General features: G+C 42.4%; 1 protein-coding gene across 1 annotated transcript in view; it reads right to left on the minus strand.

The window, feature by feature from the left end:
• Positions 1-27,870, minus strand: part of TSPEAR (thrombospondin type laminin G domain and EAR repeats) — a 137,320-nt gene that overhangs the window by 56,596 nt on the left and 52,854 nt on the right. The window contains exon 6 of the mRNA XM_033944110.1: positions 14,573-14,704. Within this exon, the coding sequence (XP_033800001.1) occupies positions 14,573-14,704 (132 nt within the window). The remainder of the gene's footprint in view (positions 1-14,572; positions 14,705-27,870) is intronic.

Here is a 27,870-nt window from a genome sequence, read left to right on the forward strand (position 1 = left end):
AAAGATATAGACAACACTATCTTATAGGACGTCCAAGATATACTGAATTGATTTCAATGCTTTTTTAATAAAACTTTATACACATCCATATTGGATTTGAATTGTGATCCATATTCATTTTTTAAGTCAATTGTGCCATTCAACTATATCAGAAAACACTAATAAAGTGCTAACTAAACAGCTGATTGTGGAAGAAATCTCCATTGCCCTGCAAAACATGGCAAAGAAAAAAGTCCCTGACCCTGACGTCTGAATTTTATAATGCATCTCAAGAAGCTGTACTACTACATATGCTAATTGTGGTTCTTTTACAGAGGCAACTTATAGTTCTACCTAAGCCTGACAAATATCCTTTGTTGGTTCAAAATTATAAACCTTCTTACTCATTAATGTAGATGCAAAGATTTATGCAAAAATACTGGCTACCAGAATCCAAAAAATATTACCTAATATAATAATGCCAGTTCAAGATTCGTGCATGGTCGCCTATCTAATGGCAATGCAAAACTGTTTGCTAATGTCATCATGCAGGCAAACACTACAAGCCACTCAGTAGTAGCCATGGGTCTCGATGCCAAGAAAGCATTTGACCATATGGAATGGCCATTCATCTTTCAAGTGCTTCACTAGTCTGGATTTGATAAAGAATTCATAAACATGATTAAAGTCTGATATTCATCACCATCCAGCAGAATACAAATCAATGCTAAACTATCATCATCATCATTACACCTCTCAAAAGGCACTAGGCAAGGCTGTCTATTTTCTCCTTTATTGTTCAATATTGCCCTTCAGCCTTTACTCACAGCGATAAGAAACAGAAGTGCTGTTAAAGGTGTGTTTCATGGAACAGAGAAAGTACAAATCTTTGCTTAAGCAGATGATGTTCTGCTTTATACATTTCCTGACTCTATCAAATATACCCTCCCTTTTACAAAACCGTGGAAGCCGTTTTTCATCCAGGCCTGCACATTGAATGCTCTGCGCTACTCCTGATGCTTATAGGAATGCTATGAGTGTCGGGAGCAGCGCAGAGCATTCAGCGCACCAGCTGGAGCTAAAAAACACTTCTGTGGTTTTGTAAAAGGAGGGGATATTTTGGAAATTATCAAGGATTATTCTAAGGTTTCTGGATACAAATTAAAATACAGTAAAACCTTGGTTTGCGAGCATAATTTGTTCCAGAAGCATGCTTGTAATCCAAAGCACTTGTATATCAAAGTGAATTTCCCCATAGGAAATAACGGGAACTCAGACGATTCGTTCCACAACCCAAAAACTTTAATACAAAATACTATATGTACTTGCATTGCAAGACTTTGCTCATTTAAAACAGTCACTACACTCCCGCAGCGTCAGAGAGAGAAGAACCATCGGCTCAGTTATGATGATGTGACGCGTGTATACTGTACTCGTCATACAAGACTTTGCTTGTTTGAAACAATCATTACACTCTTGCAGTGTCAGAGAGAGAAGAACCATCGGCTCAGTTGTGATGTGTGTATACTGACTGTATGTACTTGCATTGCAAGACATTGCTTGTATATCAAGTTAAAATTAAATAAAATGTTTTGCTTGTCTTGCAAACCAAGTTACTTACAATCCAAGGTTTTACTGTACAGTATGTCCAGATTTGAGATAATGCTTCTCAACTGTCCTAAAGCAGATGATCTCTCAATGAAAGGCACTCTATATTCTTATAGCATTCAAATTAGAGAATGACACGGTGAAAAAATTGGTCCCCGTCACCGCCCCGTCCCCGTCTCACCATCCCCGTCACCGCCCCGTCCCCGTCTCACCATCCCCGTCACCGCCCCGTCCCCGTCTCACCATCCTCTTCACCGCCCCGTCACCGCCACTGCCACCCCATTCACCGCCCCGTCACCGCCACTGCAATCCCATTCACTTTTCTTTATTTACGTATAAAGGAAACATTCTTTAAAACTTTAAAACTTTAAAACTTAGTTAAATATTAGTTAATAACTATACAAAAACAAAACACGCAGAGAAAAAATTAATTAATAAAAATTCTCAAAACTGACACATTTTGATCACTAAATTTAAAATAGTTATTTTTCATACAGTTTTTCAATCACTAATCTTCCACCACCCCTGGGGCTAGCAATGCAAAAACAAACACGACATGTACTTTAAATGCTGCCGTGATTAGCATAGTGACCGCGGCTACGGCTGCAAGTCTCCCCTCCCCCCAGCGATCACGGCAGGAGGGCACCCAACCCCTCCTGTAGACCCCCCCAACGGCCCTCCCGACAATCGCAGCAGAAGGGTACCCAACCCCTCCTGCCGGTCCTCCCAATGGCCTCCCCTAAGATCGCCGGCAGGAGGGTACCCAACCCACAGGATCCTAGGGCCTGATTGGTCTAGGCACCTAAAGCCACTCCCGCTATAGGAGGGGCCTTAGGTGCTTGGGGTTGTATAGAGAGAGGCATAACCAGCAGAAAAAAAAGGAAGTGTTGATGCTCCTGTACAGGTCACTGGGTTAGACAGGGGAGGGGAGGGACGGGCCCGCCTCATTTGGACGGAGGCAGGCCTGCTGGCCAGACGAGCGAGGAGCTGTCCAGTCCAACTTGGAAAGTAAGACTAAGGGGGTTCCGGGGTGGGAGGGTTCGTTGGGGGGGGGGTCCAGCAGGAGGGGTTGGGTACCCTCCTGCCGGCGATCTTAGGGGAGGCCATTGGGAGGACCGGCAGGAGGGGTTGGGTACCCTTCTGCTGCGATTGGCAGGAAGGGTTGATCTGACAAATGAGGAGCACGGTGAAACACAGGTAAATAGCGGTTCCTAGAAGGGGGTACATTGGCCCGCGGGGACAAACCTGTTCACCGTTTCCGCGGTCGGTGAATGGCCTTGTCCCCGTCACCGCAGCGACTGCTAGTTTTCTTCCCCGTTTTCGGCGGTGACCCGCGGCTTAAATGCGGTGGCCGCGGGTAAACCGTCACCGTGTCATTCTCTAATTCAAATCCAATATAAGAGTGATAGATTCAAGTCTACGAATCCACCTTACAAGAACACTATGATGATCCTCAGATGCACCACTCCACGTTCAAACTTTATCACCACGTTAAGCTTGAGGTGCAAAATCTTCCCTGGATCAATCTTATTTGAATGTCTTCGTATATATATTTTTATCTAACTCATACCCTTTTAAATGCTTCAATGTGTTAAATATATTGTGTTAACTCTTAAATATATTAAATAACTTAGAGTAAACTTATCTTGAATTTGTGGTCAGCGTAGGGACTTCTTGTTCCACAAATTCAAAATAAGTTTTCTCTAAGTTATTTAATATATTTAAAAGTTCTTTAATATATTTAAAAGTTCTTTAATATATTTAAAACTTTACTCTAAGTTATTTAATATATTTAAAAGTTAACACTTAATATATTTAACACATTGAAGCATTTAAAAGGGTATGAGTTAGATAAAAATATATATACGAAGACATTCAAATAAGATTGATCCAGGGAAGATTTTGCACCTCAAGCTTAACGTGGTGATAAAGTTTGAACGTGGAGTGGTGCATCTGAGGATCATCATAGTGTTCTTGTAAGGTGGATTCGTAGACTTGAATCTATCACTATTATACTAAAGCAGATGATTACATGAAATAGCTTGGTCAGCCTGGAAAATTAAATATCTGGGTATCTTTTTCAGTTCTATAATAAAAGACACATTGGATTATAATACCATGCACATTTTGAATGCAGTATCAAGACTCATGGCTAAGCGGTCCCCTCTGAAATTGTCCTGGTGGGGACGTTGGGACACTGAAATATTGATAGCACCTGTCATTAACTATACGTACTCTGAATATGCTTCCATTTCTTTTAAGAAAACAAACTTCTAAAAAGATCAAAACTTTATTATTAAAATTTTTGTGGAATAATAAAGCACCCTGGAAAAGTCTAGAAACACTAAAATGTATTAAAACTGATGGAGGTGTTAATTTTCCCAGTTTTTGCGATTATCACATTGCTTTTCTACTCAGAAAAGAATCCAGATATTTATTAAACTTCAATAACTTTTTGACTCCAGTGTTGTTAACCATTGAAACTAAAGGGATCAATACCTTGCATCTGAAATACAGTGGTACCTTGGAATTCAAACTTAATCCGTTCCAGAATCCCGTTCAAGTTCCAAAACGATCGAGTTCCAAGACAGTTTTTCCCATTGAAAATAATAAAAACTGAATTAATCCATTCCTTGGTCCCACAAACTTGGCAAGATTGGATCCCTCTCACAGAGACAGCAAAATCGGGTCCCCCTGGCAGAAGCAGCAAGATCGGGCACCTGTGGCAGAAACAGCAAGATCGGGTCCTCCACCGGCATAGACAGCAAGATCGGGCTCCCCAACGGCATAGACAGCAAGATCGGGCCCCCGCTGGTATAGGCAGCAGGATCGGCATGGCAACTGCAAGCGGTGTTCAGCCCAAAGCTTCCCTCCCAGGCGGAAACAGGAAGAGCGTCAGAGTGGAAGCTTTAGGCTGAGCAACGCTTGCAGTTCCCGTACGTTCAGATTCCAAAGCAGCGCTCGGATTCTGGAGCAAAATTTAATTTTTAAAAAAAGTTCAGATTCCAAGTTGTTCAAGTTCTGGGGCATTCAGATTCCGAGGTACCACTGTACTTGCCTTTCATGTAATACAAGCTCCTAATGAAATAACTACTGCTAGGAAAACAGATTTTTATGAACTTGAAAATCACACTAAGCTGAAATGGAATAAAACATCATATGCTCTGATTTGGAATAACTCTAAAGTTAAGATACAAGGCCAGCTAATAATTTGGAAAATTTGACAGTCCCTTGGAATTTAGCAGTGAATCACCTAAAGGAAGGATCTTCATAGCTATTTTTTGAAAATTTACAAAAAAGTTACAATATACCAAATAAGAAAGCGAATAGGATGCTAGGTATAATCAAGAAGAGTATTACAACCAGAACAAAAGAAGTTATCCTGCCATTGTATTGGGCGATGATGCGCCCGCATCTGGAGTACTGTATCCAATATTGGTCGCCGTACCTTAAGAAGGATATGGCGATACTCGAGAGGGTTCAGAAAAGAGCGACGCGATTGATAAAAGGTATGGAAAACCTTTCATAAGCTGAAAGATTGGAGAAACTGGGGCTCTTTTCCCTGGAGAAGTGGAGACTTAGAGGGGATATGATAGAGACTTACAAAATCATGAAGGACGTGTAAAGTGGAGAGGGACAGATTCTTTAAACTTTCGAAAACTACAAGAATGAGAGGGCATTCTGAGTCGTGGCTCGTGGCCAGTGTGCTGTTTATGGGACGATATTGGAATGGATGTCAGGAGCATGATAGTGCAGTAAAAAGCGCCAGTTTTTCGTATGATTCTGGGTAATTCTAGTTAGATAATTCTGTGTTAGTTAAGGACCACGCCCAAATAGAAGCGTACGGAAAAACAGGTGAATAAAAATTTGAATATAATGTAGCTAAGGCCAGAGAAAAACACATTAAGGATTAATATAAGGGAAAGCATAATAATATCTGTGTATGTACTTTGCTGTTGAGCCAAATCATGGTGGAAATCATGATTACATGGAATCCAGTTTGGGTTCTTTGTGTGTACTATATCTGTCCTGTCTTCGGCCACCATCTTGGGCCAGTGAATAATATTGTGTCTTTGTCCTCTCTGAGTTTTCCCGCTCCCAGCCTCGTGGTGTTAATTAATACCACATGGGCTTGCGTTAGACTGGTAAAGAAGGATAACGTGTCTCAAACTGAATTGGATGTAGTTTTGAATGAAAATTATGATTTATTGAATGGAAAAGCTTGGCCAAGCAAAGAGTGAATGAAGCAAAGTATAAATGAATATGACTGGAGTGATGGCTGTGACTATGTTGAACAAAAGGAATAAGTTTTGAAAAACATATTTTATATATTTTAAACCTGAAGAAACACTAAGGAAAATCCTAAGGCAGCATCTGGAAGTAATTCGAGTCAGTCTCAAGAATAGGAAGAAGGGGGGCATTGGAAGCCCACGCTTCAGGGAGAGGGGAGGGGGATCTACCCCCCCCCCTCCTCCAGAGTAAGGTTTCTGTGTAAGGCTATGCAATTTGAACCTGTCAGCTTAGGAAGAGTTTTTTCCTTTAGGGCTGAGAATTTCTCAGCACCATGTTAATAATTATAGATTCTCTTGAATGTTATAATGTTAATTCAGAAATCAAAAGTAATTTTCTGAAAACTTTGTATAACTTTTAAACATGGAGGAATGTTTCTTTGTCCAACTTTAAGACCACCCATAGGATTGTTATTGGTTGATTATGATGATGATGTCACGAAAAGCCAGCAGCATATAATAGGAATTTTGGAGCTAGTAAAACGAGACCATTGTGAGAAGGCCAGCCTTTGGCCACGATGATGATCTCCCATGAGCGCAACGTAAGCAATTATGCTGTTCTTTTGATCTAATAATGGAAAAATAGAAACAATAATTCAATAAATCTTGGTTATAATTTTAAAACCTTGCGCTGGTGTCATTTTGCATATATAATTATTTTCAAACCTGAAGCTTTCACAAATGGCGTCAATGACCCTTGCTCAATTCAGAAAAATTTTAGGAAGTTCTTCTTCACCCAATGGGTGGTGGACACCTGGAATGCACTTCCAGATGGCGTGATAGGAGAGTGATTGGAGTTCAAGAAGGGATTGGACAATTTCCTGAAGGAAAAGAGGATAGAAGGGTATAGATAGAGGGTTACTATACAGGACCTGGACCTGGTGGGCCTCCACGTGAGCGGACTGCTGGGCATGATGGACCCCTGGTCTGACCCAGCAGAGGCACTGTTTATGTTTTTATGTAACCAAAACTATAGCTGGTTACAACTTTGTCATTGTATTAAAACATCTACTACATTATTTGTTTTGTTGCAAGAAAACCCCACTTGCCTCAGCATGTGTGAAGCAATTGCACTTAAGAAGGGTGAAACATCTAAATGATATAAATTCTTACAATTTGCTTAATTTCATTGCAAATTAACCCCCCTTTTACTAAACTGCGATAGTGGTTATTAGCACAGAGAGCCATGCTGAATGTTCTGCTCTGCTCCTGACGCTCATAGAGTTTCTATGAACATCGGGAACAGCACAGAGCATTTAGCGTGGCTCCCTGGGCTAATAACCACTATCAAGGTTTAGTAAAAGGAGGGAGTAAGTCTCGTATATGGGAACATGGCTCAAAAATTCAGTTGTATGAGAAACAATGATAATCTGTGTGGCTATCCATATATGACCTGGTACATTCGACTAGAGAGGGTAAGTTGGGAGGTGGGGTAGCACTTTACATCAAAGAGAACATCAAGACAACTAGGATCACAGATGTCAAGTACACTGGGGAATCCATCTGGGTAAACCTGGCCAGAGGCGGAGAAAAATGCCTATACCTCGGTGTGGTATACAGACCTCCAAGACAATCGGAGGACAAAGACACAGAATTAATTGAAGACATTGAGAATATCACCTTACGGGGGGACGTTGTCCTGTTAGGGGACTTCAACATGCCTGATGTAGACTGGAACACATTCTCAGCAACAACTTGTAGTAGCAAGAGGATATTAACATCCATGAAGGGAGTACAGCTCAAACAAATGGTACTAGAGCCCACTAGGGCCAAGGCCATCCTGGACCTGATACTTACGAACGGGGAAAGCGTCACGGAAGTCTCGGTGGGAGAAACGCTGGCAACCAGTGACCATAACATGGTATGGTTCAACCTTAGAAAGGGCTTCCCTAGATCACAAACAAAAACGAAGGTACTCAATTTCCGGGGCACTGACTTCGCAAGCATGGGCGATTTCGTCCATCAGACGCTACAGGCTCAAGAAACAACTTACGAAGTGGAAGCTATGTGGTCAACACTGAAAAGGACACTACACGAAGCAACTATCCGCTACATAAAATCGGTAAATAAACAACAAAGAAGGAAGAAACCCCGTTGGTTCACTGATGAGGTCTCACACCTAGTCAAGGACAAGAAAAGAGCATTTCTTTCATACAAACGCACCGGGGAGAAAGAAGCTAACATTGAATACAAAACAAGGTCTGCAGCGGTCAAAACAGCAGTCAGGGAGGCCAAACTTCAAGTGGAAGAAACTCTAGCAAAGAACATTAAGAAAGGGGACAAATCCTTCTTCAGGTATATTAGTGACAGGCAGAAGAACACAAACGGGATAGTACGTCTTAGAACAGCAGATGGGATCTATGTGGAAACAGATTCCGAAAAAGCCAAACTACTGAACGATTACTTCTGCTCAGTCTTTACCTGCGAGGCACCTGGACACGGGCCACAGCTGGAAGCAAAGCCAAGCAAGGAAGACCCATTTCAGAATTTTGGGTTCTCACCAGCTGATGTTTACAGCGAACTGTCAAGACTCAAGGTGAGCAAAGCCATGGGACCAGACAAATTGCACCCACGAGTACTCAGGGAGCTGTGCGATGTCCTGGCGGAACCATTAACCATGCTCTTCAATCTCTCCCTAAGTACAGGGAGAGTCCCCCTGGACTGGAAAACAGCTAACGTCGTTCCTCTGCACAAAAAGGGTTGCAGAGCGGAGGCTGCAAATTACAGACCAGTGAGTCTCACATCAATAGTGTGTAAACTCATGGAAACATTACTTAAATGTAAATTAGACACGATTTTGGATGAGGGGAATCTAAGGGATCCTAGTCAACATGGATTCACTAGGGGTAGGTCATGCCAATCCAATCTTATCAGCTTCTTTGATTGGGTAACAGGAAAGCTGGACTCGGGAGAGTCTCTGGACATAGTGTACTTAGATTTCAGTAAAGCTTTCGACAGCGTCCCACACCGTAGACTATTAAACAAGATGAAATCTATGGGGTTAGGTGAGACACTAATTGCATGGGTCAAAGATTGGCTGAGTGGAAGACGTCAGAGGGTGGTGGTCAACGGCACCCTCTCTGAGACATCGGAGGTGACCAGCGGAGTGCCACAAGGCTCGGTCTTGGGTCCACTCCTTTTTAACATATTCATAAGAGACTTGACCCAAGGGCTTCAGGGTAAAGTAACTCTATTCGCTGATGACGCCAAGCTATGTAATATAGTAAGTGAAAGCAATCTGCAGGATAGTATGACGCAGGATCTGCTTACGTTGGAAAACTGGTCCTCGACATGGCAGCTGGGCTTCAACGCTAAGAAATGTAAGGTTATGCATCTCGGTAGCAGAAATCCATGCAAACCTTACACCTTAAATGGAGAAACACTAGCTAGGACTTCAGAAGAAAGAGACTTGGGAGTAATCATCAGTGCAGACATGAAGGCCGCCAAACAAGTAGAGAAGGCCTCATCCAAAGCAAGGCAACTGATGGGATGTATCAATAGAAGCTTCGTTAGCCGCAAATCTGAAGTCATAATGCCACTGTACAGAACCATGGTGAGACCTCATCTGGAGTACTGTGTGCAATTCTGGAGGCCACATTACCGTAAAGACGTGCTTAGAGTTGAGTCGGTTCAGCGGATGGCCACTAGGATGATCTCGGGGCTCAAGGGTCTCTCGTACGAAGAAAGACTAAACAAATTGCAGCTCTACACTCTAGAGGAACGCAGGGAGAGGGGGGACATGATTGAGACATTTAAATACATCACGGGACGTGTCGAGGTGGAAGAAGACATCTTCTTTCTCAGGGGACCCTCGGTCACAAAGGGGCATCCATTCAAACTCAGAGGAGGGAAATTCGATAGTGACATAAGGAAGTATTTCTTCACAGAAAGGGTTGTAGATCACTGGAACAAGCTTCCAGAGCAGGTGATCAAGGCCACCAGTGTTATTGACTTTAAGAATAAATGGGATGCCCTAGTAGGATCCTTACGAGGGTCGAGTTAAGGAACTAAGTCATTAGTACTCAGACTTAATGGGGTGGGTCAGTAGAGTGGGCAGACTTGATGGGCTATAGCCCTTTTCTGCCGTCATCTTTCTATGTTTCTTTCTATGTTTCTATGTTTCTATGTTTCTATGTTTCTATGTTTCTTTCTATGTTTCTTTCTATGTTTCTTCTATGTTTCTATGTTTCTTTCTATGTTTCTATGTTTCTATGTTTCTTTCCATTACTCAATCTGCTTTTTTCCTTTTACACTGTACATTTTGAACTCCCTACAAGCTGTTCAGGATAATAGGAAATGATCAAAACTCATGCTGGTCCTGTGAGAAAGAAATTGGAACTCTAGACCACATGATATTCTCTTGTCAACTTCTAGGTTCTTACCGGAATACTATCAGCTCAATCCTGCATATTACAGAAAAAAGAATCTTTGCTATTGTCATGTTTGGCAAACTAGGGATGGAGTCTCGGATTAATACGAGAGTGGTTTAAAAAGTTTGGTTAAACAATGTAGCATCCATCGTGGGCTATACACATAGGGCCGGATTCTATATAGGACACCCAGTCTCAGCCGCCATCTAAGCGGCTTTTGAGAATCACACACAGGTGTCCTATATAGAATCACATCTGTCCTGTCAGACAGACGCCTAACCACCCCAATTCTCTAACTAGCGTCCTTATCACAGGAATCTCCTGCCACGATCAATTTAGCGGCCGCAGAGGGGAACCCATATGTTCCCCCCTCCCCGGTGAATATGACCGGAACCCCCAAAGCCCCACCCCCATCCCCGAATGTCCACAGTAGGAGTGCCATATTCCTCCTGCCACCACCACCCCGATATATCACCCAGCAGGAGGGATGCCCTCTCCCTCCTGTCGGAACCCCCCCTCCCGAGATATTCCCCCGTCAGTAGGGATGCCCAGTCCCTCCTGCTGGAACCAACTCTGAAGGCATGCCCCTACCCTGACCTCCCCAAGCCAATCTGGACCCCACCAGTACCTATTTTTATTGGTCGGCTGGAGGGATGCTTAATCCCTCCGGCTAGTAGATCCGCCTCCACAGAATAGTGGGCCTTCCCTTTCCCGGTGCATAATGGTATGCACCGGGGAAGGGCCTAAGGCCCCTCCTGGGCAAACCGGAATCTTAGGCCTCTCTCCCAGTGCATTCTGGCATACACTGGGACAGTTGCAGCTATTTTATTTGATATACTGCTAATTTTAACAAAAAAGTCAAATCAAAGAGGTTTACAATAAAAACAAGAGGAAAAAATTAAAATCAATAAAAACAGACAAGTAAAAATGGACATAGACACAAATAGGCATACATAGGCAGGAGATGTTTACAATATTATGTGGAAAAATCAAGTAGGTTAGGAACAAAAGGAGGGTAAGTTAAGAGCGAAAAAAAGAAAGAAAGAAAGGGAGGACGGGATAGAATATCAGGAACAGAGTCCAGATGTCCTTTAAGTACTAACGAGAAAGAGATATAAAGAGTCATACTATTAGGAAGTCTGATCAAATGCCATTTTGAAACAATAAATTTTCAACTGAGACTTAAATCGCTTAAGAAATTTTTCAGATCTCACCCTAATCACTCTCCTGCTGCAGACATTCAGGGGTGGGGGGGCTTCAGGGGTTCTGGTAGGAGGGAGTGGGCATCCTTTCTGCCAGTCGTTTTTGTGGGAGGCCCTGCCGTGGCCACTAAACTGATCGCAGCAGGGAGATTCCCTTGCAGCGATCAGCTCAGTGTCTATTTGAAATGTAGGCCAGCATTTTGCTGGCCTTTATTTCAGGCACCTATTGCGATCCTAAAGAGACGTCTAGGACCGCCTAAGCTAGCCTAAGGCCACTTCTGGGTTGAAACCATTTCCACGCCTAGCCTTGGGCGAGTTAAGGTGACCTTAAGTACCTCCCTAGGCTTGCAAAATGCCTACAATATAGGTTGCCTGCCTCGGGGTGTTTTTTTAAAAACATGCACCCCGATTGGCTGTTTAGACAACAGTAGAACTCTTCCTATCATATCTTAACCCATTATTACCCAATGTGCTTTCCCCTTGATGTTAATTTCTAACAAAGAATAATGTTGTAACTTTTCCCCCTCCTTCCCACCCCCTCCTGTTCGTTCAATTTTGTTGTCTTTTGAGTGACTTTTGTAAATTAAGTGTATCACCACATTCTGATGGTTTTTAATACTGTACATCGCTTAGATATTGTTATAAGCGATTCATCAAATAAAGGTCAAACTTGAAACTTGAAACTACCACTGCCTACAATCACCATTTATAGAATTTCCTCTTTAGGGTCCTATTATATAAATGTCACCATAAGTTAGACAGCGGTAGGTGCTAATTAGATTAATTATGTGTTAGCTTTTAAAAAATGGATATTCAATGCAGAAGCCTGGACAGAGCCTGGCATTGAATATCTGGTGAATAACGCTGGCAGTGGCAGAATATCTGGGGGATGGAAATTCCGGTTGTTAAGGTATAGCTCCGAATAGATGGGATAGAGAACCAGACTTTTTCCATAGGTGTATTCTGTGTATTTAAACACAAAAGAAAAGAAAATACAGATTTTGATTTTGTTTAAACCAAAAATGTATTTATAAGGTTACTAGATTTTTGGCATGAAAATCTGGGACACCTGAGTGGGGTCAGGTGGATCAGGGCATTACAGGGCAGGGGCTGGTTGGGTAGGGCCTTGACATGGCAATTTTTCACCAACAATATTATAAATCTTCACCTCTGTCCTTCACCCTTTCATTTCAGCCTTTACCTCTCTCTCCCTCCCCCCCCCATCCCCTTCCAATCCAATCAACTCCACCATGCTCTCTTCTCCCTCTTCCAGCCCAGCATCTAATTCTCTCCCCTTCAACTTCCCTTTAAAACTCCTAGCTCCTTCCCTCCAATGACAACACAGATGTACAGTGATATGATGCTCTCCTCAAGCACGCTGTACTTCTCAGTATCCTCTGATATGCAATGGGGCAGGACCCTGCCAAGATGCACAGCATGGTTGAGGAGAGCCTCTGCCATGCTGTACTTCTCTGCTGTCACTAGAGGGCAGGAAAAACAAAGGAAATAAACTGCAGATTTGATGTATAAGGTACAAAATATTGGGAAAAAATGCAATATAGCAATCCAAAAGAAAAAGGGTGGTTCTCTTTTATAAAGAAGCAGGGCCGAAATGGTCCGTGTTTTGGAAAACACTCCTTCCTCAGGGGTCAAGGTTGTTATGATTCATAAAAGTAGAGAACTTTACTTATTGTAATTATTTCTGTATGGGCAAAGGTAATCCTTTGGCCTTATTTTATGTAATCTGTCATGATTCATTTGTATCCATAATATAATAAAAATTTATTAAACTTTAAAAAAAGGTAGAGAACCTTATTTAAAATCACAGGTAATCTGTCAATAGCAGACGAACATAGTGCTTGTATCAAGCTGTAACTCCGTAGACTTGCAGGTAGCAAAAGTCTACACAGTTGCAGCTTGATAGGAGCACTACATTTGTCCGCTATTGATGGATTACCTGTGTTATTTGATTTTAAATAAGGTTTCTCTACTTTTATGAATCATAACAACCTGGACCCCTGAGGAAGGAGTGTTTTCCCAAACACAGACCGTGTCAGGTCCTGTTTCTTCATAAAAGAGGACCACCCTCTTTTGGATTGCTATATTGCATTTTTTTTCCAATAAAGATTTTGTACCTTGTATATTGTATCTGCAGGGTTTTTGTCCCCTTGTTTGAATTTTCACTGCAGACTCATTGGATTGTTCTTTCGTTTTGTTTTATAATAGAGGGCAGGAGCCAGTCACTATAAGAAGAGGTTTGAAGGGAGGAGCCTGTGCCAGCGGTGGAAAGTGGCAAGAGGAGAGGCAGGTGGGGGGAGGGGGTGGATATGCACGCTACAGCATTTCTGTTTCCATAACTAAAATCAAGAATAGATGGTTGCCAGACTAGGAATCACTGGGGACAGGGGCTTGACATCAGGGATAATCCCTGAAAATTAGGGACATCTAATAACCCTAATCATATATGATAATTCATGAGAATCTAAGCTGAAACACAGAAGGTTGCAGGGACCACACACATCCTTCACAAAAACACTGAGCCTATAGAATTAGATTTTCTGTTCCTCTGCTATAGCCTCAGTACCCTGGGGTTGTGGGTTCAAATCCAACGCTGCTCCTTGTGACCCTGGGCAAGTCACTCAGTCCTCCATTGCCCCAGGTACATTAGATAGATTGTGAGCCCACCGGGGCAGATAGGGAAAATGCTTGAGTACCTGACTGTAAAACCACTTAGATAACCTCCTTAGAGCTTCTGGCACTATGAATAAGGCAGCTTAGAAAATTGATTGCAAGTTATGTTATTCATATACTACAGTAGTGACTAGACTGTGGAATTGAGACACTACATGTTAGTCAACCTTGTGGGAATTTAAGGTGTGGTAAAGGCCTAACTTTTACCACACTATAATAAATGCCCTCCTTTGGCCCTATAAAATTAGCAAGACTTTCCTCTTTTATGAAGTTTAATGACACTGTCATGATTATGTACAAAACATTGCTCAAAATAGGTATGATCAATGACTTTAAGATAGCCAATAATTTTACTTCCAGCTTCATGAATTTTAATTTAATTCATATCAACATTTGAAGTAGAAGTATACTTCCTCCAGTTCAGTTCTCTTACCTTCTAACATTGAGATCCATTGCAGACCATCACATAAATAAAGTCCCCTCCTGGAAGCATCAAACCAGAATTGAGCATTTTCTGCCTTTGTGCAAGGAGGGCGTACTCCCAAATTAACCTTCATGTCAGCTTCTGAATAAATAAGAACACAAGCTATGGTTACAAGGAAACTGGATATACCATGATTTCAAAGAGATAGGATGACATGAGGAACACAGGGGGGTCCCTAAAAGCATAGCTAAAAATCCCTATCTTAGTCTATGCATAGCTATTAAAATACGTCTGACAATTTTAACCTAATGTATCTTAGGTTGTAGCTTGTGTTTGGTCCACGTCTGATCCTGAAAATGCATTATTAGCGGAAACTGCCAAGGATTTTTATGAGATCTACAATCAGGTCGAGAAGGAGCTGATATTCAGGGGAAGCATAGCCAGCATACTTATTATATCTGAATGTACATTACTTCAAAAGCTTTCAGGCTAAGTTAAGGTGCATGGCCCAAACATTCCCATATTGCTCAGGAATTTTTTTTTTTTAAGTTCAATCAGTTTTATTAGCATTTTGTCATAGGAATACAAAAGGGGATGGGATTTTATTTACTACTTTTTCTGTGTGGTTACAATCAAAGTGGTTTAATAATTTTAGACAGGTACTTATTTTGTCCCTGGGGGCAATAAAGTGTTAAGTGACTTGCCCAAAGAACAAGGGGCTGCAGTGGGAATCATACTCAAAACCTCAGGGTGCTGAGGCATCTGCTCTAACTACTAGGCCACACCTCCACTCCCAGTGTGTACTCTTTTGGAAACAGCGTGCACTTTTTTTTTTTTTTTAGAAAGTGCACACAATTCTGAAAGTGTAAACTGTGCTAACAGTGTGTGCTTTTTGCAGTGTGTGCACTTTCCATGGAGAACGCACACTGTTTGATAAAGAGTAAATGCCTCCCAAATTTGGGCATCAAAAATGTGCACTCTGAGATGGGCGTTATTTATAGAATGACATATAGCACTGGGATCCATGTCCAACTTTTAGGCATGAGGATTTATCCCAACAAAATGCTGGTGTAAATCCCTGTGCCTAACTTATCTTCCCCCCCCCCCCTCCCTTTAACAAAAGCATGGCGCAGTTTATTGCGCTGGCGGCGGCAGTAACAACTCTGACGCTCATAGAATTGCACTACGCTTTTGTCAAAGGGGGGAGTTAGGCACAGATCCCTCAAATTCTATCATAATGTACGTATTTTTAATGAACATCCATGTCCTGCTTATGCCCTTCCCATGGTCGTCATCCTCCCCTTTCAGTTGCACACTAAAGGGTTTGTGCGTGCATCTTTACATAATTGTACTTAGCAAGATGCGCTCATAAATCCAAATGGTTGCCGATTAATGCCAATAATTGTTAGTGTCCAATTATTGGCGCTAATAGGCTCGTTAATTAAATTGCCTGCACAATGTCAAAGCGCCTTTATAGAAGTCCCCTGTAAGAACATACACTATTCGCACAGAATGTCCACTCTTTCCAAAAGCTAATACTTCTGAATTATTTATTTTTTAATTTGTAAACCACTTAAAATCTAGGCAGTGAACACAAGGAACATGTATAATATTTTAAACAGTTCACAAAACAAACAACTAAACCTAAAAGTATTATAATCACATACTACTCTAGACATCTTCAGCATCTCTCAACCCTAGAAAACATAACCGAATGTCATAAAATGCAATAGCAACCCTATAAACATCACATAAAGGCATCTACAAATAATTGTGTCTTTAGCTGTTTCTTATTATAAACTGCTTCATGCCAATGTCATAACGGTATATCAAATCAAACTCTATTAATGACACACAAATTTTTTTTCAGCTTTCTCCATGCCTTTCCAGGCAAACAAATGATACAATGGCATGGGAAATGTTCTTAATATTTCCCATATCGATTCAAACGAAGGCACATCTAACCTGTGGAGATATGTATTTTGTAGTGTGATTTTAGTTTGATAGCATGTCTTTACAAGGTGTACGTTAAATATGATAGATTTTAAAGTTAGTACTTTTAGTTAAAGAATTGTAAGGACATCTTTTTATCCAAGGAATTGTATTTTCCCATAGAATTATTATGGCTTCTTTTGACGTAAATCGCCTTGAACTAAATGGTATTAGAGCGATTCAGAAATCTCGCATTAGATCCTATTTATGTAACAAAGAAAATTGGCACCCAAAAAATCCATGCATCGTGCTATTCTATAGGGTCTAGGACGATTCAGCTTGGTTGTTTCATTGCAGCCAGTTTATCTTGGCCAGTTCAACGCAGCTAGTTCTGCGGACCTAGTTCACCAAAGCCATTTCAGCGTGGTGAGCTGTACGATACTGCAATAGTTTTTCCAGGCTATCTCCCTCTCCCTGCCAGAGGAGGGGGGGTGATGCCCCCTGCCATATGAAAAAGCAGAGAGAAGTTTTGAAAAGTCTCACTGCCAGTGCGGGGGGGGGGGGGGTGATGCCCTTCATACTGTAGGGTCAAAATGTAGGGTCATGAAATAGTTAACTGTTGTTTAAAATATTGCTCTGGCCTACATAGCTGAAAACAGTGTATAATCTATTGACTGCATCTGCCTAAAATGTATGTCCCTACCTTACCACATTGTAAGCTGAATAGATAAGAGTTTGAGCCATGATGTGCCCTGCCCTTCTGTACATGTAGCATTTAGACCTGTAAGATTTAGATAAGCAGAGAAATGAGCTAGTTTCCTATAGGACTATAAGTTGTATCCCTGAGCCTATCATAAGTGCTGGCTTAGGACCAATAATAATTGTAGAAAGTTATAGAAGTAACAAATGAAAATTGTAGTTTTTGCATATATTAGTTTGCGAAAAGGGCATAAAAGTCCGTGTATTTCCTGTTTCTGACACTCTAGTAGGCAGGCTATTAACTGCACTAGAGTCCCGGCATGCTGTGAATAAAAAACTCTTGTATTTTCTTCACGCCTCTGACTTTGTGTATCCAAGTGACCTTTCATTTGGCGCCCGAACAGGGACTTGAAGGTCTCTTGACCACTGGTTACTCGATTGGTCACTTGTTTCTGGTCCTACGGCTGATGTGTCTGCTTAGCCGGCTGCCTTCCTTTTGGGGGGTTGGCAGACCTCAGGACGTTGGACCGCTTCAACTGACTTATCTAGTCTCAGTTTAAAGTACAAGAATCTGTATCAGTTTAATTCTGTCCTGGAGTGGCCACTATCTGGTAAGTGGGGATTGATCATCCCTATCCTGTCTCTCGTCTCCTGCCTAGTAAGCCACGTGATCTGTCGCTGAAAAGTTGTGGAAAAGGGATTCTAGGAACTGTTATTTTCTGGTTGAGTAACTGAACTGAAATCTGTTGTGTTTTGTGTGTTTGAGAGTGTCTGAGACGTCCTTGAGGACGAAGCGAGTGTGGACCTGTTAGTACTGCGTTTCCCTAGCCCGGAGACGGGCGGGGCCAGGAATTCAGGGAAGTGTTTTTGTCCTCCATTGCACAATGGGGGGATGTCTGTCTACCTGTGGGGATCCCTTGATATGTTAGCTAATTTTAAAAAAAGGAATTTGTCTTTGATTATACTTAACAAATCAACCCTTATTTGTCTGTGCCAGTTAGAATGGCCGATATTTGGTGTGGGCTGGCCCCCTCTGGCTCCCTGGAAGAGGACATAACTCGTCAGGTTTTTATGCATTCGTTTGCTGTCAGTTCCTCTTCCAGTCAGCCAATTTTTGCATTCCAATGGGAAAACCCTTCCACTGGACAAACCTCCTAAGTAACCTGGACCCGTCTACCCCAGGGCTTTAAAATTAGCCCCTCTCTATTCAGCACTGCCCTTGCTTCAGACCTTGCCAAATTCTTCCCTTCATCTGATTCCCAAGTCCTGCAGTATCCCGGGTTCTTTATGACTTCTGTCTGTTCAAATGTTTCAGTGAAGTTTAAACTGTCAGTTGTTCACAGCATGAGAGGAGAGTACTTTTCCTTTTGTGCTGATAAGGGCCATGAAGTGTGTAGCACTTCCAATGTGGTTTCTCCTGAAACAGATAAGTGGTTTTGCATTTGAAGTTTTTGGCTATGTTATAAAATGTATATGCATATTCAGAAATGCATATAAACGAAAAATATGATTTCTGGAACTTATATTCCATGCTAAAAAGAAGTTCTTTGTCCAAATTTAGTAGTTATTTGTCTAAATTTAAAAGTTCTGAAAAGGACTACATCTGTAATTTGATCTCTTTGATCTTTAAGCAACTCTCTCTCCTTTGTGAAATTCTGTAGGAAGGGGGGAGTAAGTCTCTACTGAGACCCATGTTGATTGTAAAAAAAAAAATAAAAATGAACAATATTTAAACTTGTGAGTACAGTAAAACTTTGGTTTGGGAGCATAATTTGTTCCAGAAGTATGCTTGTATTCCAGGGCACTAGTGTACAAAAATATACATACTTGTATTGCAAGCCCTTGCTCGTTTGGAACAGTCACTGCATTCCTGCAGCGTCATATAGAGAGGAACCATTGGCTCAGTTGTGAAAATGTGATGCTTCTATACTGTATGTACGTGTATTGCAAGACGTTGCTGGTATAGCAAGTTAAAATTTAATCATTGCTTGTCTTATAGAACACTTGCAAACCAAGTTATTTGCAATCCAAAGTTTTACTGTATATTCCAATCTTTGTTTTGTATTTCTGTATATAAAAAATGTAAGTTTAGGTATAACAATGTAATTTTTAGGAATGCTTTTGTATTGAAGTAAATATTTTTGCCAGTCAGCTGATAGTGAAGGGACTGCTGCTTTAGAGAGCACTTGTGTCAGACTACCCTGCTTAGTGGGTGGATCCAGAACTGCATTTAGCTTAATTTTTACAAGTCAGCTCTTTGGGGTAGGAACCTGATATAGAATAGGGATTGAGAACAATTCTTATGTGTTAGTACACATCTTAAGTTCAATTATTTTGTACCTTCTCTAATCTTTTATAAACCACATAGCTCTTCACGGTATTGCAGTATATAAACTTTTATTATTATTATTTATCTGTCTTTCAGATAGTGGGTCTGCCTTTTAAATTTTCCTGTGGCCATATTTACATTGATTTCAAGTATGCCTTCCTCGTGTCACCTACCTTGGCTTTCAAATCTCCAAGGGTACCAGGTCCCTTCCTACACCGAGGTCTAGGCTGTCTGTAGTCTCCCTGTCCCTGATAACTGCAAGGCTCTGAGCACCTTTCTCAGTATTGCAGGATACTGTCCCATCTGGATCCCTGATTTCTCTACTATTGCTCGTCCTCTGTATGATTCCACCAAAGGCGCTGACTCAGCCCCTTTTGTCTGGACCCAGCTTCAGGAGCGGTCTTTTCGCTGCCTCCAAAAACTTCTGACTCAGGCCCCTGCCCTCTGGCCCTTCTGCCCAAGAAGCTGAGCTTTATGCCCTCACTTTTGCCCTGCGCCACTCTGCCTCTCAGTCTTGCAATATATATATACTGACTCCAAATATGCTTTCCTTAACTTGCATTCCCATAGGGCCATCTGGAAACATCGAGGTTCCATTATAGCCTCCGGCCGCCTGATCCATCATGCTCCCCTCATTCTTGACCTTCTTGAGGCCGTACAACTACCCTCATGTGTTTCTGTTATGCACTGCCATGCTTACAGACGCGTGATGGACCTTGTCTCTCGTGGCAATGCCCTTGCCGACCGCACAGCCCGAGCTGCCAGTCTCTGCCCCCTCTTTCGGCTCCTCTGTATACAATCATTCCTTTTCTGGATTCCCTTACACCCCAGTACGCTTCTCAGGAACAGACTTGGGCATGCATTATTTTGGGCCAGTCTGTCCTGAAAGGGGGGTGGATACAAAATGCGCCAATTCAAGTGCCAATCCAGACCCACACACTGATACTTCAAACGCAAGCACAGCGGGTACCCTCATATTCATTCCTCAACACCTGGCCCTCACGATTGTCAAAAGATGCCATGATCTGGCACACTCTGGAGAACCCGCTATGAAAATTGACTCTCAAGAGACATTTCTTTATCAATCACCTTGATCAGCTAGTCCGGAATATGGTCCGACAGTGTGTTGTCGGTTCTAGAATAAAATTCCCAATCAGATGACTGCCACCTCTTGGGCACCAACCTATTGGAACACATTTGATGCAGGTTCTGTCTGTAGATTTCACCCACATGCCCATTTCCCGTTCCCTCAGTCACTTCCTAGTCTTCACAGACACCCTGACTAGATGGGTCAAAGCCTTCCTTACTTGCACTGAACGCGCCAGGGAAGTAACCAAACACCTCCTGAATAATTCCGTGCTTTGGTCTCCCTGTTTTTATAGGCAGTGACAATGGCCCTGCTTTCATTGTCAATGTTGTCCAACAAATTGCTCAGGCCCTCCAAATTGAATAGAAATTATATGCTGCTTACAATCCTGAGAGCTCTGGTCAGGTCGAAAGAATAAACAGAACTCTTAAGACCCTTCTCACAAAATGAATTGAAGAAACTAATCTGTCCTGGCCTGTCCTGCTGCCTTCTGTTCTTTTTCAGATTAGATGCATCCCATCTAAGCCCCATTTGAGCTCATGTCCGGCCGGCCACCACCCATTGTGAACCCAGATCCTGGTTCCTTTGCTACTCTGGGATCAGATATCCTCCAGAGTCAGGTCCAGTCTTTAGCTAAAGCCCTTTAAGAGCTCCACAAATGGGTCCTGGAAAGGGCCCCACTATCGATAGCTACACAAGTCCATGGGTATGTCCCTGTAAATACAGTATGGCTAAAACTTGGAAGTCAGACCCCCTGAAACTTAGGTGGATAGGTCCTTTTACTGTAATAATTTCTTCTCTTACAGTTGTCAAGGTGTCCGGACATGAAACTTGGTTCCACTACAACACGGATCTTCAGCTGAAACTTTCTAAGACCTCAAAAGATCTGAATATTTACCACTGTACTTAGCAGGTGTTCTGAATATAATTCTTTATAAGTGTTTGAGTTTAATTGACTGCCTGTGGTTCACACTGCCTTTAGCAAGTGTCTTGAGTATAACTGTTTGAAGTTTTCTAAGTTGTGCCTGAAAGAAAAATGAGCTTCCTATGTTAGTATATATAGATATGATATTTGTGTTGCCCTCACTTATGTTTCTTTCTTCTGTATTTTGTACTTAACAAGTGCAGCCCCTTTGCCTGATGTTTGTTTGCATGAAGGAGTTAAGTACAGAAAGTGTCAAACATTTGAGGGTATTTTCTGTTTCCAACCTACTGGTGATGAAGTTTAAAAGTGGGCGGAAATCTGCATTGATGATGTTGAGGGTCCACTTATCAACTAGACTCTTATTGTAGACCCCACTCGCCTGGTGTCTTTGTATTGTGATACATGTGTGCTATTTGATGTTTCTCAAGGTCATGGTACTACCCCTAATTCAGTTTTGTGTGGCTCCCTAGATTGACAGCGTTATTATACCAAATGTGCTAAGTATTTAGGTCTGTATAACCTGATGCCTTTAAGAACTGCCCCTATGAGGAAACCTTCACTAATGGTGGAGCCTGTCCTTTATGAGAAAGTGTCTTGTGGGCCACCTACAATAACCCACACAAATATCCTCCTAATACCCCGTCTGCCTCCCTTACTATAGGTCCTAGCTCCAGCCCCTTGTGTACTACAGGCTACTGTAATCCCATGGTTTTCACTATCACTGACCCATATAACTGGAATGCCAATGTCCAAGTCCAGAAGGCCAGAGACTGCATGGCATTGTATATTGATGGTAAAAGGTGAGACCCAGGTACTGATGTATATGTCCAAATTGTATCCCACTCATGTGCTCCTGTCTATCACTCTGTGGTGTTTCCCCAGTTTTATGAAAATAGATGCTGATATCCTGTAATCACTAGAAATCTGTTTATATAGTTTGCTGAAACTATAGGTCAGACTCTTAATGTTAGCAATTATTTTGTATGAGGAGGGACTGGTATGGGAGAACAGTGGCTATGGGAGGCAATGCAGCTGGACATGTTAAACCTGACTTCACAGACCCTCACTTTTACGTCAGGTCCACGACCTTCACGATGGGCCTTGTGAACCTCCATTGTTGCTTCCCACTGTCTTCAGCCCTTCAGACACTGCTTAATGGAACTTCCTATGAATTATGGTCAGCTCCTGATAGTTGATATTGGCTCTGTGATCCGTTTGCCTACTCTTGGTTGCCTGCTTAATGGACTGGTACATGTGTGCTTTGCATGATCCGTCCCAGCTTCTTCCTGTTACCGCTGGCCGATGGTGAACACCTGGGAGCCCCTGTATTCAACACCAGAGGTCGCCAAAAGCGGTCTACTTCCACCAATTCCCTTAAAATAGGTGAATGGGGTGATGACTGGCCTGCAGAACGGATCATTGCTGTTTATGGACCTGCCACATGGACCGAGGATGACACCTGGGGCTATCGGACCCCAATCTATATGCTGAACTGCATTATTTGTCTATAAGCTGTACTTGAACTGATAACCAATGAGACCTCCCGAGCTTTGAGTACCATTGGCAGAGCGAATGCTAAAATGTGCACTGCTATTTATCAGAATCGTCTAGCTTTGGACTATTTACTAGCTGCTGTGCCTGTGATAAATTCAACCTCTCCAACTGCTGCCTTGAACTTGAGTAAAGTGATTGAAGACGATGTGGATCGTATCACCAAACTGGCTCATGTTCCTGACCAGACCTGGCGTGACCTTACTGCAGACTGGATCTCTGGTACCTTCAGCTTCTGGTTGCCCTCTGGTTCAGCATTGAAGATCATCTTGCTGGTTGCCACCCTGTCTTCTCTGCTCCTTTGCTGCCTGCCCTGTGTGGTCCCCATAGCCATAAAGCTGCTCCACTGAACTATGGACTCTGCTGTCAACCGTTCCACTGCTGAATTGGCCCTTGCCCTCTCCCAGTATCGTCCCTTACCCACTGGGAACCCCGACTTTCCTGACCCCTAACTTTATTTTGTCAGGCTTGGCTCCTTAGGTACGCCAGCCTGAAAGGGGGGAATGTAGGGTCAAAATGTAGGGTCATGAAATAGTTAACTGTTGTTTAAAATATTGCTCTGGCCTACATAGCTGAAAACAGTGTATAATCTATTGACTGCATCTGCCTAAAATGTATGTCCCTACCTTACCACATTGTAAGCTGAATAGATAAGAGTTTGAGCCATGATGTGCCCTGCCCTTCTGTACATGTAGCATTTAGACCTGTAAGATTTAGATAAGCAGAGAAATGAGCTAGTTTCCTATAGGACTATAAGTTGTATCCCTGAGCCTATCATAAGTGCTGGCTTAGGACCAATAATAATTGTAGAAAGTTATAGAAGTAACAAATGAAAATTGTAGTTTTTGCATATATTAGTTTGCGAAAAGGGCATAAAAGTCCGTGTATTTCCTGTTTCTGACACTCTAGTAGGCAGGCTATTAACTGCACTAGAGTCCCGGCATGCTGTGAATAAAAAACTCTTGTATTTTCTTCACGCCTCTGACTTTGTGTATCCAAGTGACCTTTCATTTGGCGCCCGAACAGGGACTTGAAGGTCTCTTGACCACTGGTTACTCGATTGGTCACTTGTTTCTGGTCCTACGGCTGATGTGTCTGCTTAGCCGGCTGCCTTCCTTTTGGGGGGTTGGCAGACCTCAGGACGTTGGACCGCTTCAACTGACTTATCTAGTCTCAGTTTAAAGTACAAGAATCTGTATCAGTTTAATTCTGTCCTGGAGTGGCCACTATCTGGTAAGTGGGGATTGATCATCCCTATCCTGTCTCTCGTCTCCTGCCTAGTAAGCCACGTGATCTGTCGCTGAAAAGTTGTGGAAAAGGGATTCTAGGAACTGTTATTTTCTGGTTGAGTAACTGAACTGAAATCTGTTGTGTTTTGTGTGTTTGAGAGTGTCTGAGACGTCCTTGAGGACGAAGCGAGTGTGGACCTGTTAGTACTGCGTTTCCCTAGCCCGGAGACGGGCGGGGCCAGGAATTCAGGGAAGTGTTTTTGTCCTCCATTGCACAATGGGGGGATGTCTGTCTACCTGTGGGGATCCCTTGATATGTTAGCTAATTTTAAAAAAAGGAATTTGTCTTTGATTATACTTAACAAATCAACCCTTATTTGTCTGTGCCAGTTAGAATGGCCGATATTTGGTGTGGGCTGGCCCCCTCTGGCTCCCTGGAAGAGGACATAACTCGTCAGGTTTTTATGCATTCGTTTGCTGTCAGTTCCTCTTCCAGTCAGCCAATTTTTGCATTCCAATGGGAAAACCCTTCCACTGGACAAACCTCCTAAGTAACCTGGACCCGTCTACCCCAGGGCTTTAAAATTAGCCCCTCTCTATTCAGCACTGCCCTTGCTTCAGACCTTGCCAAATTCTTCCCTTCATCTGATTCCCAAGTCCTGCAGTATCCCGGGTTCTTTATGACTTCTGTCTGTTCAAATGTTTCAGTGAAGTTTAAACTGTCAGTTGTTCACAGCATGAGAGGAGAGTACTTTTCCTTTTGTGCTGATAAGGGCCATGAAGTGTGTAGCACTTCCAATGTGGTTTCTCCTGAAACAGATAAGTGGTTTTGCATTTGAAGTTTTTGGCTATGTTATAAAATGTATATGCATATTCAGAAATGCATATAAACGAAAAATATGATTTCTGGAACTTATATTCCATGCTAAAAAGAAGTTCTTTGTCCAAATTTAGTAGTTATTTGTCTAAATTTAAAAGTTCTGAAAAGGACTACATCTGTAATTTGATCTCTTTGATCTTTAAGCAACTCTCTCTCCTTTGTGAAATTCTGTAGGAAGGGGGAGTAAGTCTCTACTGAGACCCATGTTGATTGTAAAAAAAAAAATAAAAATGAACAATATTTAAACTTGTGAGTACAGTAAAACTTTGGTTTGGGAGCATAATTTGTTCCAGAAGTATGCTTGTATTCCAGGGCACTAGTGTACAAAAATATACATACTTGTATTGCAAGCCCTTGCTCGTTTGGAACAGTCACTGCATTCCTGCAGCGTCATATAGAGAGGAACCATTGGCTCAGTTGTGAAAATGTGATGCTTCTATACTGTATGTACGTGTATTGCAAGACGTTGCTGGTATAGCAAGTTAAAATTTAATCATTGCTTGTCTTATAGAACACTTGCAAACCAAGTTATTTGCAATCCAAAGTTTTACTGTATATTCCAATCTTTGTTTTGTATTTCTGTATATAAAAAATGTAAGTTTAGGTATAACAATGTAATTTTTAGGAATGCTTTTGTATTGAAGTAAATATTTTTGCCAGTCAGCTGATAGTGAAGGGACTGCTGCTTTAGAGAGCACTTGTGTCAGACTACCCTGCTTAGTGGGTGGATCCAGAACTGCATTTAGCTTAATTTTTACAAGTCAGCTCTTTGGGGTAGGAACCTGATATAGAATAGGGATTGAGAACAATTCTTATGTGTTAGTACACATCTTAAGTTCAATTATTTTGTACCTTCTCTAATCTTTTATAAACCACATAGCTCTTCACGGTATTGCAGTATATAAACTTTTATTATTATTATTTATCTGTCTTTCAGATAGTGGGTCTGCCTTTTAAATTTTCCTGTGGCCATATTTACATTGATTTCAAGTATGCCTTCCTCGTGTCACCTACCTTGGCTTTCAAATCTCCAAGGGTACCAGGTCCCTTCCTACACCGAGGTCTAGGCTGTCTGTAGTCTCCCTGTCCCTGATAACTGCAAGGCTCTGAGCACCTTTCTCAGTATTGCAGGATACTGTCCCATCTGGATCCCTGATTTCTCTACTATTGCTCGTCCTCTGTATGATTCCACCAAAGGCGCTGACTCAGCCCCTTTTGTCTGGACCCAGCTTCAGGAGCGGTCTTTTCGCTGCCTCCAAAAACTTCTGACTCAGGCCCCTGCCCTCTGGCCCTTCTGCCCAAGAAGCTGAGCTTTATGCCCTCACTTTTGCCCTGCGCCACTCTGCCTCTCAGTCTTGCAATATATATATACTGACTCCAAATATGCTTTCCTTAACTTGCATTCCCATAGGGCCATCTGGAAACATCGAGGTTCCATTATAGCCTCCGGCCGCCTGATCCATCATGCTCCCCTCATTCTTGACCTTCTTGAGGCCGTACAACTACCCTCATGTGTTTCTGTTATGCACTGCCATGCTTACAGACGCGTGATGGACCTTGTCTCTCGTGGCAATGCCCTTGCCGACCGCACAGCCCGAGCTGCCAGTCTCTGCCCCCTCTTTCGGCTCCTCTGTATACAATCATTCCTTTTCTGGATTCCCTTACACCCCAGTACGCTTCTCAGGAACAGACTTGGGCATGCATTATTTTGGGCCAGTCTGTCCTGAAAGGGGGGTGGATACAAAATGCGCCAATTCAAGTGCCAATCCAGACCCACACACTGATACTTCAAACGCAAGCACAGCGGGTACCCTCATATTCATTCCTCAACACCTGGCCCTCACGATTGTCAAAAGATGCCATGATCTGGCACACTCTGGAGAACCCGCTATGAAAATTGACTCTCAAGAGACATTTCTTTATCAATCACCTTGATCAGCTAGTCCGGAATATGGTCCGACAGTGTGTTGTCGGTTCTAGAATAAAATTCCCAATCAGATGACTGCCACCTCTTGGGCACCAACCTATTGGAACACATTTGATGCAGGTTCTGTCTGTAGATTTCACCCACATGCCCATTTCCCGTTCCCTCAGTCACTTCCTAGTCTTCACAGACACCCTGACTAGATGGGTCAAAGCCTTCCTTACTTGCACTGAACGCGCCAGGGAAGTAACCAAACACCTCCTGAATAATTCCGTGCTTTGGTCTCCCTGTTTTTATAGGCAGTGACAATGGCCCTGCTTTCATTGTCAATGTTGTCCAACAAATTGCTCAGGCCCTCCAAATTGAATAGAAATTATATGCTGCTTACAATCCTGAGAGCTCTGGTCAGGTCGAAAGAATAAACAGAACTCTTAAGACCCTTCTCACAAAATGAATTGAAGAAACTAATCTGTCCTGGCCTGTCCTGCTGCCTTCTGTTCTTTTTCAGATTAGATGCATCCCATCTAAGCCCCATTTGAGCTCATGTCCGGCCGGCCACCACCCATTGTGAACCCAGATCCTGGTTCCTTTGCTACTCTGGGATCAGATATCCTCCAGAGTCAGGTCCAGTCTTTAGCTAAAGCCCTTTAAGAGCTCCACAAATGGGTCCTGGAAAGGGCCCCACTATCGATAGCTACACAAGTCCATGGGTATGTCCCTGTAAATACAGTATGGCTAAAACTTGGAAGTC

Source organism: Geotrypetes seraphini, chromosome 5 (genome assembly GCF_902459505.1).
Source record: "Geotrypetes seraphini chromosome 5, aGeoSer1.1, whole genome shotgun sequence".
Taxonomy (NCBI): Eukaryota; Metazoa; Chordata; class Amphibia; order Gymnophiona; family Dermophiidae; genus Geotrypetes; species Geotrypetes seraphini.